Source organism: Mus pahari, chromosome 15 (genome assembly GCF_900095145.1).
Source record: "Mus pahari chromosome 15, PAHARI_EIJ_v1.1, whole genome shotgun sequence".
NCBI lineage: Eukaryota > Metazoa > Chordata > Mammalia > Rodentia > Muridae > Mus > Mus pahari.
In genome coordinates this window covers 73,056,042-73,071,019 of record NC_034604.1, presented here as the reverse complement: position 1 = coordinate 73,071,019, position 14,978 = coordinate 73,056,042, and the positions used below count along the sequence as shown (strand labels likewise).

Genomic DNA, 14,978 nt, shown 5'->3' with positions numbered 1-14,978 from the left:
AAAAAAAAAAAAAAAAAAATTTAAAATACTTTAGTAAAAATATTATTAACATATACTGTAGGTATACTCTAAATATCATGGAGGTAGGGTCAGACAACTGGAACTGAGACTACAATCAAATTCTAGGGAAAAGGTCACTCTAAGAAGAAAAAGTAATTGTTTCCCATTTCCTTATCCCTGAAGCTTACGGTAATAACCAATCTATGTTCTCGTAGAGTGACCTATTTTAGACATTTCAATAAATGGAATTATATATAGTCCTTCCTAGCTGGTTTATCAAGTCTCGATTGCATCGTGTTTTAAAGTTCCACACATCAGTATTTCCTCTTATTTTAATATTCAGTTACACAAATACACCATTCTGTACTATTTCTCCACTAACTCATTGGCATTTTGGTTCTTCCCCCTTTATTAAAAATAGATCCTTTTCTCACATTCTATATCCTGATTCCAGTTTCCTCTCCCTTTATTCTTCCCAGCTCCTCCCCACCTCTCTCCCCTCGGGAGCTGTACCCCTTCTTCTTTCTATCTCTCATTAGGAAAGAAAGGGCTTCTAAGAGATAACATGTAACAAAGTAAGACATAAGATGAAACAAAAACAGTCACATCAAAGCTGGACATGAAAAAAACTAGCAGAAGAAAAAGCTCCCAAGAAAAGGCCCAAGGATCAGAGACTTACTTGTTCACACACTCAGGAGTCCCATAAAAACACTGACCTGGAAGCCACAGTAATGCACACACACATACACACACACACACACACACACACACACACACACACACACACACACACGTATGCCCAGAGGACCTGGTGCAGACCCAGAGCCGTGCAGGCGCTGTGCATGCTGCCTCCGTCTCTGTGAGTGTACGATCCTTGGTCATGTTGAGTTAGAGGATCTTGTTTTCTTGGTGTCCCCATCCCCTCTGTCTATGGTCATGCCTAGCTGCTTTCTCAATTTTTTTTCTTTTTTCTTTTCCTTTGGTTTTTCAAAACAGGGTTTCTCTGTATAGCCCTGGCTGTCCTGGAACTCACTTTGTAGACCAGGCTGGCCTCGAACTCAGGAATCCGCCTGCCTCTGCCTCCCGAGTGCTGGGATTAAAGGTGTTCACCACCACCCCCGGCTCTGTCTAGCTTTCTTGAACACCCAGCACCTGTGTGGAAGGACACCCAAGTCTGATCCCTGGCCCAGCGTTGTTCGCAAGTGATTCAAAGGACGGCCAAGCCCCAGCTGTCCCCAACGTGTTACACACCTCCCATCGTGTGAGGTAGTGGTTTGCTTCGTCTTGTGTGAGACAGTGGCTAAGGCCGTGGTTTGCCCGAGATGATGCCAGTTTCAGTGCAAAGAAAGAAAGGCAGGGTGAACTTTGAATCTTATTTATGCACAAAGATATCAAAAACTACCTGACACCAACTGTAAAGCAAAGGCTAATAAATAACGTTTCTATAACTAAAAAAGAGATCAGATGCAAAGCTATCAAAGTAAATGGGTAGCCTACGGGCACAGCGGCATATTAAAAGTCTCAGGAAAGCCAGGCCCAAGAACTGGTGTGCAACACCCCTGCATTGAGCCCCATGACAAAGCGGACATTTGCAACCGGGACAGCAATGGCTCCAGCCCCGCCTGCCAGCCTGTCACTGGGAGACCCATTCATCAAGGTGTCCAAAGGCAAACAAAACGACTGTCTGTGGCACTTTCAGTGCAGCATGAGTTTCGTTGCTTGATGGGGCCCACTCCAACTGTGAACCTCCCACCTTCTGCTCGTCTGTCTGGACACCAGCCTTGCACTTTGCTTCTATTATTTTGTGTCTTGCCTTCCACAGTCCAATGTCTCTGGAGCTCAGCTCTAATCTTAAGATCAGCTCTAACTTTCATACCTGAGACCCTGCAGCTGGGCTCTGAAATTCCAGCGGATCTACAGCTGGGTTTCTTATATTTTCTAAACAGCTGCAGTGACTTTCCCTATCTGCATTACTATCTGCTTCTGTCTCCAGTAAGGCCTGGTTGAACTCTGGGACCTCTTTAAAACTTATGTAGCCTTCACTAACTTACACACACACACACACACACACACACACACACACGTGTATGTATGTATGTAGTATAATATGTGACCGAAGAGTTGTAGTTGGAGTAAAAGAACCTGTGTTTGCCAACAAGCAATAGGAAACAAGAGTGCTTGGTGAAGAAGGCACACCAGCACCAACCTGGCTGTGGATCTGTTGTTGGTCGGTACATTCCAGCACTGTGGGGACACAGCCTTCCCATCTGATTCTGGCCTAGTGTCTTACACAGGCTGCTTTGCAGATGACTCTTAGAGTTATCAATGTTATTGCCACCTGTATCATTTTCATCATCAGGCTTAGAACAATGACTCGAGTCTTTCAGGTGACTTTTTTGGGGGGGGGTCTGGAATAGCCCGTTATATCAGCCCCCCCTTTCCCAAGAAGACCACAGGTGTGTGTCATGTCACCATGCCCTGTATTCATTTTTATACTTTTGAGCAAGTTTGAGCAAAAGTTATCCTTTGATCTCCCAGTATTTATACTAGATGGTAAGTTTAGATGGAACGATTTAGTGTAGAATTTAGCTAAATCCATTTTCTAGTCATTTTTCACTGATATAATATCTTAAGACTGAAACTTTATCTCAAACTCCCAATACAATTGATTACCAATAGCCATGTAGTATATTTATATGGAAGAGTTATAGCATATACCAACATGCCCACAATACAATTTACTTTCATGACAAGGGATTTTCTTTTTTTCCTTTTTTTTTTTTTTTTTTTTTGAGATCTTAGTCTGTAGCTCAAGGTGGCCTGTAAAGGAATCCTCTTACCTCAGTCTTCCAACTATTGGCATTGCCCAGATGAGCCAGCACAAACGGCTACAGGCATGTTCTATACCTCTCTCACAGAACTAACACTCATTTATCTACCATATGTCACTATGGACAAATGTTGATACATCTGGCTATGACTTGGGCGATGGGGGGGGGGGAATGTGCCAAATTAGTTTGGACTGTGGGGATGTGACAGCCAGCCCTAACTAGATGGCACTGTGTTTTTGCCTGCCCAGAAATGAAGTGCTCTATCTCCAGACCAGACCAGAGTAATGATTTACACAGGTCCCCTGTGATGGCTAAAGACACTTACTATGGAGTCAAGCATGCCTGAAGACCTTTTGCTCTGTGATGCCTGGGAGCTCCTAGTGGACTGCATGTGCGAGAAGAATAGGACAATGGGCTGTGAGGCATCAGCCGCTGCCCTTGCCTCTGGAAACCCCGTTTATTGCTATGGAGAAGGGATGGAATGGTCTTCACTTGTTTTGAGACAGGGTTTCTCTGTATAGCCCTGGCTGTCCTGGAGCTTGCACCATAGACAAGGGAGGCTTCAAACTCAGAGATCCACCTGTGTCTGCCACCTGCATGCTGGGGTTAAAGATATGCACCATCACTGCCCAACAAAATGGTCGTTTTATTACTGCATATTGGGAAAGAAAAAAAAAACAGAGGCAAGTAAAATAGTTTTCCTACTCAGCTGTCGATGCCGTGTATAGCTTTAAAGCACACCTTTCTGATGTCCATCTTTGAAACCCCACCTTAACCCCACTTTCTGCACAGCATGCTGTGTGGCTCTAAGGCTGCTTGCTGTCCTTCTGCTAACAGTAAGAATAAATTCATTTAACCAAAATTTGGATTGAGATTGTCTTTGGTCTTTCCCAGTGGATTCAAATGCTACAAACAGGACAAAGCGTGTTACTCTGTTCTCAGGTTTGTATCATGGTCTTTCTTTCTTTCTTTCTTTCTTTCTTTCTTTCTTTCTTTCTTTCTTTCTTCCTTTCTTCCTTCCTTTCTTATTTATTTAATGTATGTGAGTACACTCTTGCTATCTTCAGACACACCAGAAGAGGACATCTGATCCCATTACAGATGGGTGTGAGCCACTGGTGGTTGCTGGAAATTGAACTCAGGACCTCTGGAAGAGCAGTTAGTGCTCTTAACCACTGGGCCCTTTGGCTAATATGGGAAAACATCACTGTTATTCTGAATTGCTAACATCCTACTGAAATAGAGTAAGGTAGAAAAGAGTATTAGATTCTGGTTCATTGCCTTTTTTTTTTTTTTTTTTGATTCACTTAAAGCACTGCTTGTACTGACTGCTGTTCAGCATGACGTCCCTTGCTACCTGGAACAGAATGACCTGGAGAAACAGCTGAAAGAATAGGTCATTGCCCTTAACAACCGACTACAAAAGCTCAGCCCGCAGACAGCAGCTTTAAATGAAAACCGCTATCCTTAGTTTTTAGTTTGAATGTGGGTGAACACTCTGGGCTAGAGCTACTGATTTCCAATGGATCGTGCCATCTTCCATCTTGTTAAAATCTGACATGTACATTCCTGTACTAAATTTTCTCCCCAGTGATGAAACGGCTGCTTATTTGAGTTGAAGTGAAGAACTACTACAGGGATAAAGTAGAGCAGGAAGACTAACGATAGTAATGAAGACAACAGATACTGCAGGCACTGGAGTTAGGCGCATCTTCCCTCCAGCGCCTCATTCAAAGGCCTTGGACACAGAGAGCCTTCTTAACCTCTTTTTTTTTTTTTTTTGGTTTTTCGAGACAGGGTTTCTCTGTATAGCCCTGGCTGTCCTGCTTCTTAACCTCTTGTTTCCGTTCTACTTTGTTTTTTTTTTTCACTTTCAAATAATCTTAAAACTAAAACATCAAACCAGAGACAGTATTACATTGATGGCCACCATACACCGTTTACATACCCGGTGCATTGCATGTTTCTGTCACGTTAAACTTAACTGTCTCTTCAAACATTTGTTTCCTCTTTAGCAGTGAAACGATCAAAATACCCTTTTAGCTTTTTGAAATGCACACTACAGTACCGGCACCATGGCCTTGCTTTAAAAATAAGCTGGGTGGGGCTGAAGAGAAGGCTAAGCTGTTAATAGCACTTGGCTGCTCTTCCGGAGTGCTGGGTTTCCAGGAATCCATCAGGCAGTTCTCAACTCTCTAACTCCGGTTCCAGGGGATGCCACGCTCTCGTCTGGCTTCCGGAGGCACCTGCATGTACGTGCGGATGTCACACACACGCATTTACATAAGTAAATAATAAAGTAAGTGCACAGCTAAATATAAAAAAATCCGGGTGGTTTGGGGCCCTGGCCACACTGCCCACAGTTTGCGCCCCGCCCACAGCAGTCATAACAGCGCGCCAAGCCCCACCCACAAACCGGGCCAGCCCCGCCCACGGTCGGGTTAGCCCCGCCCACAGTGGCCCCGGGCTTCCTGTTGTCAGGTCACGTCTTTGGTGCTCTGAGGTTTACACGCCGGTCCGTCCTGCGCCCACTCGTGCTTGCGGGCCCGGCGCTCCGAGGCATGTTGGCCGGCGTCGCGGGGCTGAGAGGCTCCTGCGCGGGGCTGCAGGCTCTGCGGGGCGGCCACAGGGCCGCGCTTCTTCCCGGCCGCGCGCCGGCCCTGCACACCTCGGTCGCCTCCTGCGGCAGCAAGAACTTGCTCAAGAAATTTGCTTCGAAAACCAGGTATGCACGGATCAGGGTCTGCTGCGGGACTGGTCGTCTGGTGCACGGTCGGATGGAGGCGGTTTCTACAGGGAACGGATGTCCACGAGGGGTTGGGGCGGGACCATGGGGACCGGTGTTAGAAGATGATTATCGGCAGATCACCTGCACATTGACCTTTGACAATTTCCACGTTCCCTTCACACTTCAAGTGCATAAAATTTTCCTTAATTAGATATCTTTAGTAATAAAGATATAAGATACTTTGATTTCGCCGGTCAGTGTCTGCACAGGCCTTTTATCACAGCACTTGGGAGGCAGAGGCCGGCGGATCTCTCATCTGAGTTCAGGGCCAGCCTGGGCTGTATACAGTTCCAGGATAGTCAGGGCTAAACAGAGAAGCTGAGTCCAAAAACAAGACAAGAAAAAGATATTTTTAATTTCTACGGCATCTCAGAATCTACCAAGTGTGGTAAGCCAGTTTATATTTGGGGGGGGGGGTGTTTTAACAAATGATTTTACAGGTGGTTTTAGGTTTATGAAGAAGTGCATAGTTCTGGGACTGGCCTAAGTTTCTCTATCAGAGTTTAATGTGCTCTCCCTGATGTTTTCTCCTATCCAGACACGGTAGCTAAGTTTCTCTATCAGAGTTTAATGTGCTCTCCCTGATGTTTTCTCCTATCCAGACACGGTAGCTCGTGGTCAGCCTTTCCCTGTTTCACAGCTGTAACTGTTCTGGAACATCCTGCCTGGAGGTCGTGTGGTTTCACACCACTGGAATTAGATATTTTCTTCATGGTTATCGGTGGGTTGTGGACTAGGGGAGAAAGAAACAGAGGAAACGCAGCATTTTATCCATCTTAACAGGGTGTATATAGCCATGAGCTTCCTGCCATCTTATCCTGTCTTATCGAGGGGTCTTCCAGCCAGTGTGCCTCCCACTGTTCTGGGGTCAGCTGTCCCTTTTGTCATTTTTGGTAGGAAACTGCTGTGTGTTGTAGCCCCTGACCTTCAGAGGTGAAGGATTATGGTCCTGGATTATATGGAATTCTTTTTTTTTTTTTAATTAAGATTTATTTATTTGTTATATGTAAGTACACTGTAGCTGTTTTCAGACACTCCAGAAGAGGGAGTCAGATCTTGTTAGGGATGGTTGTGAGCCACCATGTGGTTGCTGGGATTTGAACGCCGGACCTTTGGAAGAGCAGTCGGGTGCTCTTACCCACTGAGCCATCTCACCAGCCCTTATATGGAATTCTTTGTGGGAGATGTTCCCCTTCATTTATTAATGCATCCATCAGTGTGGACTTGTGGCTACCAGCTACTGTTTGATTTTGCTCAGTGCTCTTTGGCCTTCAGCAGCCCCCTCTACCCCTTTGCTTTTTTTTTTGACACACCCCAGATGTTTAGCAATTTCCTACCTTCTGACACTTCAAGATGTCTTAAGCTCATCTTACGTATGCCCCCTTAAACCCTGAGAATCAGCCATTCCTGTGAGGAGCCCAGGAAGGTGCTGGCCGGCATGGTCTGGGATCTGGGCGCGCTCACTTTTATTGTTACAGCTGGCCTTTGGTCCCGCTACTTAGGAGCATTTTGCATTGGGCATTTGTCCTCTTTCCCTGCTCTCCTGGAACTCGCCCCTCCTCTCACAGTGAGAAGTAAGGCTTCCCTCAGTTTCCCAAGTGTTCAGTGGAGCACACCAGAACCATTGACCCTTATCTCCATGGCCAACGAAGCATAGCGCTTTGTGAAATTTGGAGGGCTGTCTGTCCTTCCACTGTAGAGAGACACAAGTCACAATTACAGGGCTGTGTTAAGTGTCTTCTGTCCCATCTCCACAGCCATGTTGTTGTCCACTAGACATCAGTAGTTGTTAGGGTCCCATTAACACACCCCTGTGTCCAATGAAAACACCCTATGCTTGAAGTGTCACAGTGTTTTGACATAGTTTATGCAAAACTTTTTTAAACTTGTCATTACTATCTTATCTAACTTTTTAAGAAAGGAGCCCCCATCTCTTTTTAAAGATGTATTTTATGTGTATGAGTTTCCTCTCTCTCTCTCTCTCTCTCTCTCTCTCTCTCTCTCTCTCTCTCTCTCTCTCTCTCTCTCTCTCTCTCTCTCTCTCTGTGTGTGTGTGTGTGTGGTTATTTTCAAGACAGTTTCTCTGTCTGGCTGTCTTGGAACTCACTCTGTAGACCAGCCTGGCCTCTTCACTCACGGAGATCCACCTGCCTCTCCATCTTGAGTGCTGGATTTAAAGGTGTGCACTGCCACCACTTGGCCTTTGTACCTGAGTTCTAAATGGTGGTGGCACACGTCTTTAGTCCCGACCCTCGGAGGCAGAAGCAGAGGCAATCTCTTGAGTTCAAGGCCAGAAAAACAAACAAACAAGCAAACGAAGAAGGATTCACTTACGTGTTTGAGTCTTTTGCCTGCACATATGTTGTGTGTACCATGTGTGAGCCTGGTATCTGTGGAGGTCTGAAGAGTTCATCAGCTTCCCTGGAACAGTGATTGTGTGACAGCCTGCGAATGCTGGAACTGAACCCAGGTCCCCGAAAGACTAACTAGTATTGTTAACCACTGAGCTACTTCTTCAGCCGCCCCCCTCCCAACCTAATCTTTGTTTTCTTGATATAGGAAGAAGTTTTGGTATGAAGGCCCATCCCTGGGGTCCTTGACTCCCAAGCCATCCAAGTATGAGTTCCTCATGAAGAACACCTCAAAGAAGACTAGGAAGGAAGACAGTATACGCCTGAGGGTCCTGAACGGCCTCCTCTATAAATCCTTGACGGAACTGCTGTGCACTCCTGAAGTGAGCCAGGAGGTCTATGACCTGAATGTGGAGCTCTCCAGGGTGAGCGGGTGGAGGCCGGGATTGGGACTTAGGACTGAGGTGAGGTTGATAAAGACGGTGTGGGGCCTCCATCTTCCTAGAAGGGGCTGTGAGCAGTGCGGTGGGGCCCATGGGGTTGAGTTGAGAGAAGGGAGCTGAGTGTGGGTGTCTGTGACCCGACTTCCCTGGGTTAATGCTGTGCTCTCTGGCTGCCATCACAAGAATAAGTGGGAAGAGGCAGAAGAAGCTGTAGCGCCTAACTCCAGCACACTGTGCCAACTGTGCAGACTGAACGTAAAGTGACAAGCATTGGGGGGCATTTCAGGTCTCTGTGACTTCAGACTTCTCAGCCTGCCGAGTGTACTGGAAGACAGGGGTCTCTGCGGAGCAGAACAAGCACATGGAGGCCGTGCTGCAGAGGAGCGCTGCCTACATGAGGTGATGGGGTTTGCTTCCTACGAGTAACGCCTTCTACCTTAAGTGCCTTGGCCGCTTGTCTGTAGGTAAACTTTACAATTTCATTTACATTGAGGATTTTTGCTTTTCAGGAAAATCCTGGAAGCATCTCCTTGATTCCTAGAGTATACATTGCATTTTCCTGTAAGGCCTGATCTGATCAGATTTCTCAGCAGTTCTGTGGGGCTCCACAGGTCCTTTCAGGGTTCTGTGAGGCAAGACTGTTTTGACTGTGTTAGAGCTGGATCTTGATTGTACTGCTGCCCAAGCTTGCTGAGACACACAGTGACTGATTTACCTACAAGCATCCTGGATGAACGAGGACAAGAGTGAAAATGCACCATTGTAAATGTTGGTCCTTGGCGGGAAGCACAGGCAGGTCTCTTAATGTCTGCCGAAGTACAGTCCTCCCTAAGGTCCACCCTAGGTGGGAATGCCTGCAGGAGGGAACCACTGAAGAGCAGACAGCTGGCCGGTCCCGCCCAAGGCTGGTAGCAAGATTTACCCTTGCAGAATTTGAGTAGTTGAGCCTGAAGTGTGTGAACTTGGTACTCTGGAGAACGCTAAGTCTGCTCTTGTGGGATCATGACTTTGCAAGTGCCATGCTGTACTGTGCAGGGTTCTGACCTTTTGTCAGCAACTGCACTGACACACAAGGTCATAAGACCACCCCGGGGGAGAAGGTCCCTAACCCGCCAGACCCTCCCTGATGCATTGTAATGTGATCCTGGATTGTGTTTGGTTGCACGGAGGCTCAAAAAAAAAAAAACGATCCCTACTTTCCTAAGGACTGTTAATACATTTCCCCTTCCTTAGTTTCTTTTTTTTTTTTTTTTTTTTTTTTTTTTTTTTGGTTTTTCGAGACAGGGTTTCTCTGTGTAGCCCTGGCTGTCCTGGAACTCACTCTGTAGACCAGGCTGGCCTCGAACTCAGAAATCCGCCTGCCTCTGCCTCCCGAGTGCTGGGATTAAAGGCCACCACGCCCGGCTTCTTCCTTAGTTTCTTATCTGTGTGAGGCCACAGATTCATGTGTATCAGCAAGAATAGCAACAGGAAGCAAGTGTGGAGTGAGGCACTGGCTGTTCCTCCACTGAGCTGGTCCTCAAAAAACGTGTGGACACACAGGCTAGTCCACTGCTCTCAACACTTCCTTAAAAAGTCATTTTTTTTTTCCTCGTGAAAACTGTGTGTGGCCGCAGTTAGTATGCCTACTGTTTTAAATGGCTTTTCAAATATGCCATTTAAAAATTTCTCAGATTTGATTTCCAGTGGAGTTGACATTCATAGAACAATGTAAAGGGATTCCCAGTCACTTCTTATAATTGTAAAGGATCCTGAGACCCAAAATTTTGAAAATGGATGAGCTGCTTGGATATAATGAAGTTATTCAGTGTCTTAGTAAGGCTTCTGTTGCTGTGATGAAATTCCATGACCAAAGGAGGAAAGGGTTTATTTGACTTACACTTCTATCATTGTTCATCATTGAAGGAAGTCAGGACAGGAATGCAAACGGTAGGAACCTGGGGGCGGGAGCTGATGCAGAGGCCATGGAGGGTGCTGCTTACTGGCTTGCTCCTCATGGGTTTCTCAGCTTGCTTGCTCTTTTTTTTTTTAGATTTATTTATTATTATATGTAAGTACACTGTAGCTGACTTCAGACACACCAGAATAGGGCGTCAGATCTCATTACGGGTGGTAGTGAGCCACCATGTGGTTGCTGGGATTTGAACTCAGGACCTCTGGAAGAGCAGTCAGTGCTCTTACCCTCTGAGCCATCTCGCCAGCCCTCAGCTTGCTTTCTTATAGAACCCAGGACCACCACCCACAATAGGCTGGGCCCTCTCCCATGACTTCTAATTGAGAAAATGCCCTACAGCTGGATCTTAGGAGGCAGTTCCTAAACTGAGGCTCCTTCCTCTCTGATGACTCTACTTTGTGTCAGTGTTAACACAAAACCAGCCAGCACACTCAGTTTATTCAGTTAAAAAGAAAGGCAGAAATCCAGCTGGCCATGCATCTCAGCATCTCAGAGCCAGATCCTCGCACAGACTCCCTTACGCTCCTCCCTGTAGCTCTTGCCCTCCCTTCATATATTGCTGCGCACCCCCAGCCTCCGACCAGCAGAAGCGGGGCAAAGACGACATGTACACCAAGGGTCAAGCAGCTTCCGAAGTGCTTCCTTTAGCTTGCTTCAGCTTCCTTTATTCTCCTGCAGCTTCCTTTATTCTCCTCTTTATTCTGGGGGATTGCCCAATTTATCCCCCTCTACCCTCTGCACTCTTCTCTCACCACTCTTCATCATCCAATCAGCATTTGGCACACTCTGTACACGAGCCATACACGTAGACAGGGTGGTTGTTGATAGGTCAGTGGCTCAATATCATGCTGTATGACGCTATGGGTCAGGCGGGCAGCGCATGATCATTCAGGTGTGCATGATCATTCAGGTGTTTGGTAAACAAGCAGGGATCACGGGGCTTGGCAATGAGCCAGGGCGCCCTCTTGGCTGCTGTGTGGCCGCACCCACTTCCTACAGTATATTACTCCATTTCAGGAAGAAGACTGTGCTGGGAACCCATGGGTGGGTCTCATCCAGCATATCTGTTTGTCTGTCTGTGTACTGTCTCATGTTCCGTATGAGGGTCACTGGGCATCCACTTCCATAAAGAGTATCTACAACCATCAAAGAAGGATCAGAAGCAAGTTAGCAGAGTGAATGCATCTTTGAGACTACTGTGATTGCCCAAAATTTGTTGTCAAAGTTTCAAGGGATTGCAGGACCTAGACCTCATTAGTCTGGTCTGTATCACATTACTGAGCTGTACCAAAATCTTTCGTGTCTAGCATGCAGGGATGTCAGGTCAGGAGTGCCCACTGAGTATAGGATGCTGTGAGTCCAATTCAAACAACTTGTTTGATAGGCCTCGGTGGCCTTGGAAGAGTGAAGACCTGCTATGGTATGGTGCATCCTATCTGATGAGGCAGTAGAGAAAAGGTCTCACCAAAGCTCTGCTCCCCCTCCCCCCTGCACCACCCCACCCCGCCCCATCAGTGACCCGTTGTCAGTGGCTCTCTCTGAGATGCCTCTTCTGCCGCCATAATGAGCAAGTCGTCTTCTCTCCTGGTAAATTTGTGAGTTTCATGTAGTTTGTGTTTGGCTCCTCTCCACTAAATGCCACGTGCTCTCTCCTCAGGCATCTTCTGATGTCTCAGCAAACCCTGAGAAATGTTCCACCCATAGTGTTTGTTCAAGACAAAAGAGACTTGGTACTGGCTGAGGTGAGCTTTTACAGCGATTAGCCTTTTTTTAAATGTCAAGTACACCAGAATGAGCCTTTATTTGCGTGTTGTTTGTTTGCTGATTTATTAAAAAATTATGCATATGGGTGTTTTGCCTACAGGTATGTCTGTACCACATGCATATACTGCCCTCTGAGGCCAGAAAAAGGCATTTGATGCCAGGAACTCGTGTGTGGGTTCTGGGAAGTGAACCCAGATCCTCTGGAATAGCAGGCAGCGTTCTAAACCACCAAGTCCTTTCTCCAGCCCTGCTTATTCACTCTTGTGTGTGGGGGTATCTTAGTTAGGGTTTCTGTGGCTGTGATAAAACACCATGACCAAAAGCAACTGGGGCAGGAAGAGCTGATTTCAGCTTACAGTTCTGTCTCACAGTCCATGGGTGAGGGAAGTCAGGGCAGGAACTCAAACAGGACAGGAACCTGGACTGGAGGCAGGGACCATGTAAGGTGCTGCTTGTTACCTTCCTCATGGCTTGCTCAGCTAGCTCCCTTATATACCCGAAGACCACCAGCCCATGGGTGGCGCCCCCGCAAAGGGCTAGGCACTCCCACATCAATCCCTAATTAAGGAAAGGCTCTACGTGCTTGCCCACAGGCCAGAAAGTGTCCACGGGGACATTTTCTCAGTTGAAGTTTTCTCTTCCCAGATGTCTCTAGCTGATGTCGGATTGGTATCAAACAAGTCAGCATAGTGGGTGTTGAGGCCAGAGGACACCCGTGCAAGACAAAGAGTGTTTATTCTGCAGAAGTTTACCAGCATGCAGGGGTCGGTCAACCATTCATCAAAATGGCGACCACCAGAGGAGCTCACAGGTCCCCTCTAATGCAGGGCTAGGGGAATTTTCCAGAAGGTTAAGTAACCTCTAATATGATTGGCTAGAAGTGCAGCAGAGACATTAGTCCAGTTCTGATTGGTTGCTATGTTAGTTCCATATTTGGTGAGGCCTTGAAGAATTTCAGAAGCCCGCTCAGCCCTGGCCTTGTTATCTCCTCCAGCAGCTGTCTCAGGAGCTGACTCAGCTCCTGACTTAGCCGCCCTGCGTCAGGGTCAGCACTGCACAGTGGCCCACTCAGTGGCTCCTCTGAGGAACCCAGGATGCTTCCTGGAGTTGAAAATTTTTATTTCCAAGGTTTTTTACCCTCTTAAGTTTACCAGTCTTGGCTGCAATGCCTTTGCCCACAGAGCCATCTTCCCTGCCCAAATAATTAGTGTTTTATACTTTGTTTTATACTTCTTGAATGTCAGTGGGTAAAATATCATGTTTTGATTGGTTTACTTTCTTTTTTTTTTTTTTTTAAGACAGAGTCTTATTGTGTAGCCCTGGCTGTCCTAGAACTTACTAAGTAGACCTGACTGACCTTGAACTCACAGAGATTCCCCCTGCCTCTGCCTCCCGAGTGCTGCTACTTTTGGCTCAGGCCTCTTGACCCCACAGTGGGCTCCTCTGGCTGAGACTGTGCCGACCCCACATCTGTTCTTTCTCTGCTAGGCTTCCTGTCCGTAAACACTCAAAAGTCTGTGGCCAAATGGAATTATTTTGCTAGAACACCTTAGAAACCAGTAAATGTTAGTTATGTAATTCAGCCAGTGTTTATTTTCCTCATAGACTTGCCTAATGTTACAAACTCAGGGAGCCTCGGTTGTCGGCAGGGAACTTGGGACAAGTTGTTGGAACAGGGAGGGGGTGGATCGCTGCATGGAGAAGGTGCCTGCAGTGGTGTTAACTGAAGCCAGGAAACTTGTGTTGGGCTGTGTTCGAGGCCCTGATGCTGTACCCTGGAAGCAGAGGGCATGGCCTACCATGTACTTTCCTTTCAGGTAGATCGGTTACTGGCAGTGGCTGACTTTGGACCCCCAGATGAAAGGGATGACTTGGATGGTTTGAGGTGAGCCACGTGGACATCTTTCTGTTACCTGTGGCGGATGCTTTAGCCACAGCGGCTGCTCAGTCTGTGCTTCTACTAGCCCACACGGCCCCCTTGGTACCTGCCCCTGGATCCAGCACATGTCTGCATAGTTCTGGGTGGCTGCCTCTATACCACCACGCTCAGATGCACACAGTGGTCACACGAGCCGCTGTCCAGGATCACCTCTACATCCCTGTCACCCTCAGATAAGGTCAGAAGAGGGGGAGATGTAGCACGGGTCCTGTGCAGATGGTTTGCTCCTTACACTGTGCTTTGAAGCAGGGTTTGGGCTCTGTGTGACGGCTTTTCTTCTGTCACAGGAACGCTGATGCCCAGGTACCACATGACTCCCCAGAACCAACCGCACACCCAAATCTGTGTGGGATTGACCATGAGGCACTGAATAAGCAAATAATGGAGTACAAACGCAAGAAGGAGCGAGGGCTCCAGTGTCAGAGCCTGGCACCACCATCAGGGCCAGAGCAGGCGCCTGATCCGACTCGTTTGTTCCGGAAGAGAAAGAAGGCCCGATCCGGGCAGCACCAGGACGCCTCCCCCAGAAGCTTCCTTTTGGGCGAGGAGGATGAGGACGAGGACAGCAGCACAGAGTGGGAATGCCACGCCCACGAGGCAGAGGATGAGCAGGAAGAGGAGCTTGGAGCTGACAGAAGAGTGCAGCTGGGCCTCTGTGGCAAGAGAGAGCAGGGGTAGGGTGGGGCCTCTGAGGTGCCCGTCCCGCCTGTGGATCAGACTGCAGGACAGAGCCTCTGGTGTACCTTCTGTCATAGTCACTCGCGGAGACAGCCTAGCCTCAGTTTCAGGAGAACTGCACGGAACCCATCGGACTGCATCTGCAGACCTCCACAGAATAGGGTCCCCAAAGCCAGTCCTCAGGTACCTACCTGGTCCCAGATAAATAAACTATTTTGTATTTACTCTGA

The 14,978-nt window shown here is 47.4% G+C and overlaps 1 protein-coding gene across 1 annotated transcript; it reads left to right on the top strand.

The window, feature by feature from the left end:
- Positions 1-5,297: 5,297 nt before the first annotated feature.
- On the top strand, positions 5,298-14,978 carry Rbfa (ribosome binding factor A). The gene is made up of 6 exons (XM_021214957.1): positions 5,298-5,556; positions 8,179-8,395; positions 8,700-8,812; positions 12,025-12,109; positions 13,949-14,016; positions 14,358-14,978. The coding sequence occupies exons 1-6, from the start codon at positions 5,393-5,395 to the stop codon at positions 14,746-14,748; spliced, it is 1,038 nt and encodes a 345-aa protein (XP_021070616.1). The 5' UTR covers positions 5,298-5,392; the 3' UTR covers positions 14,749-14,978.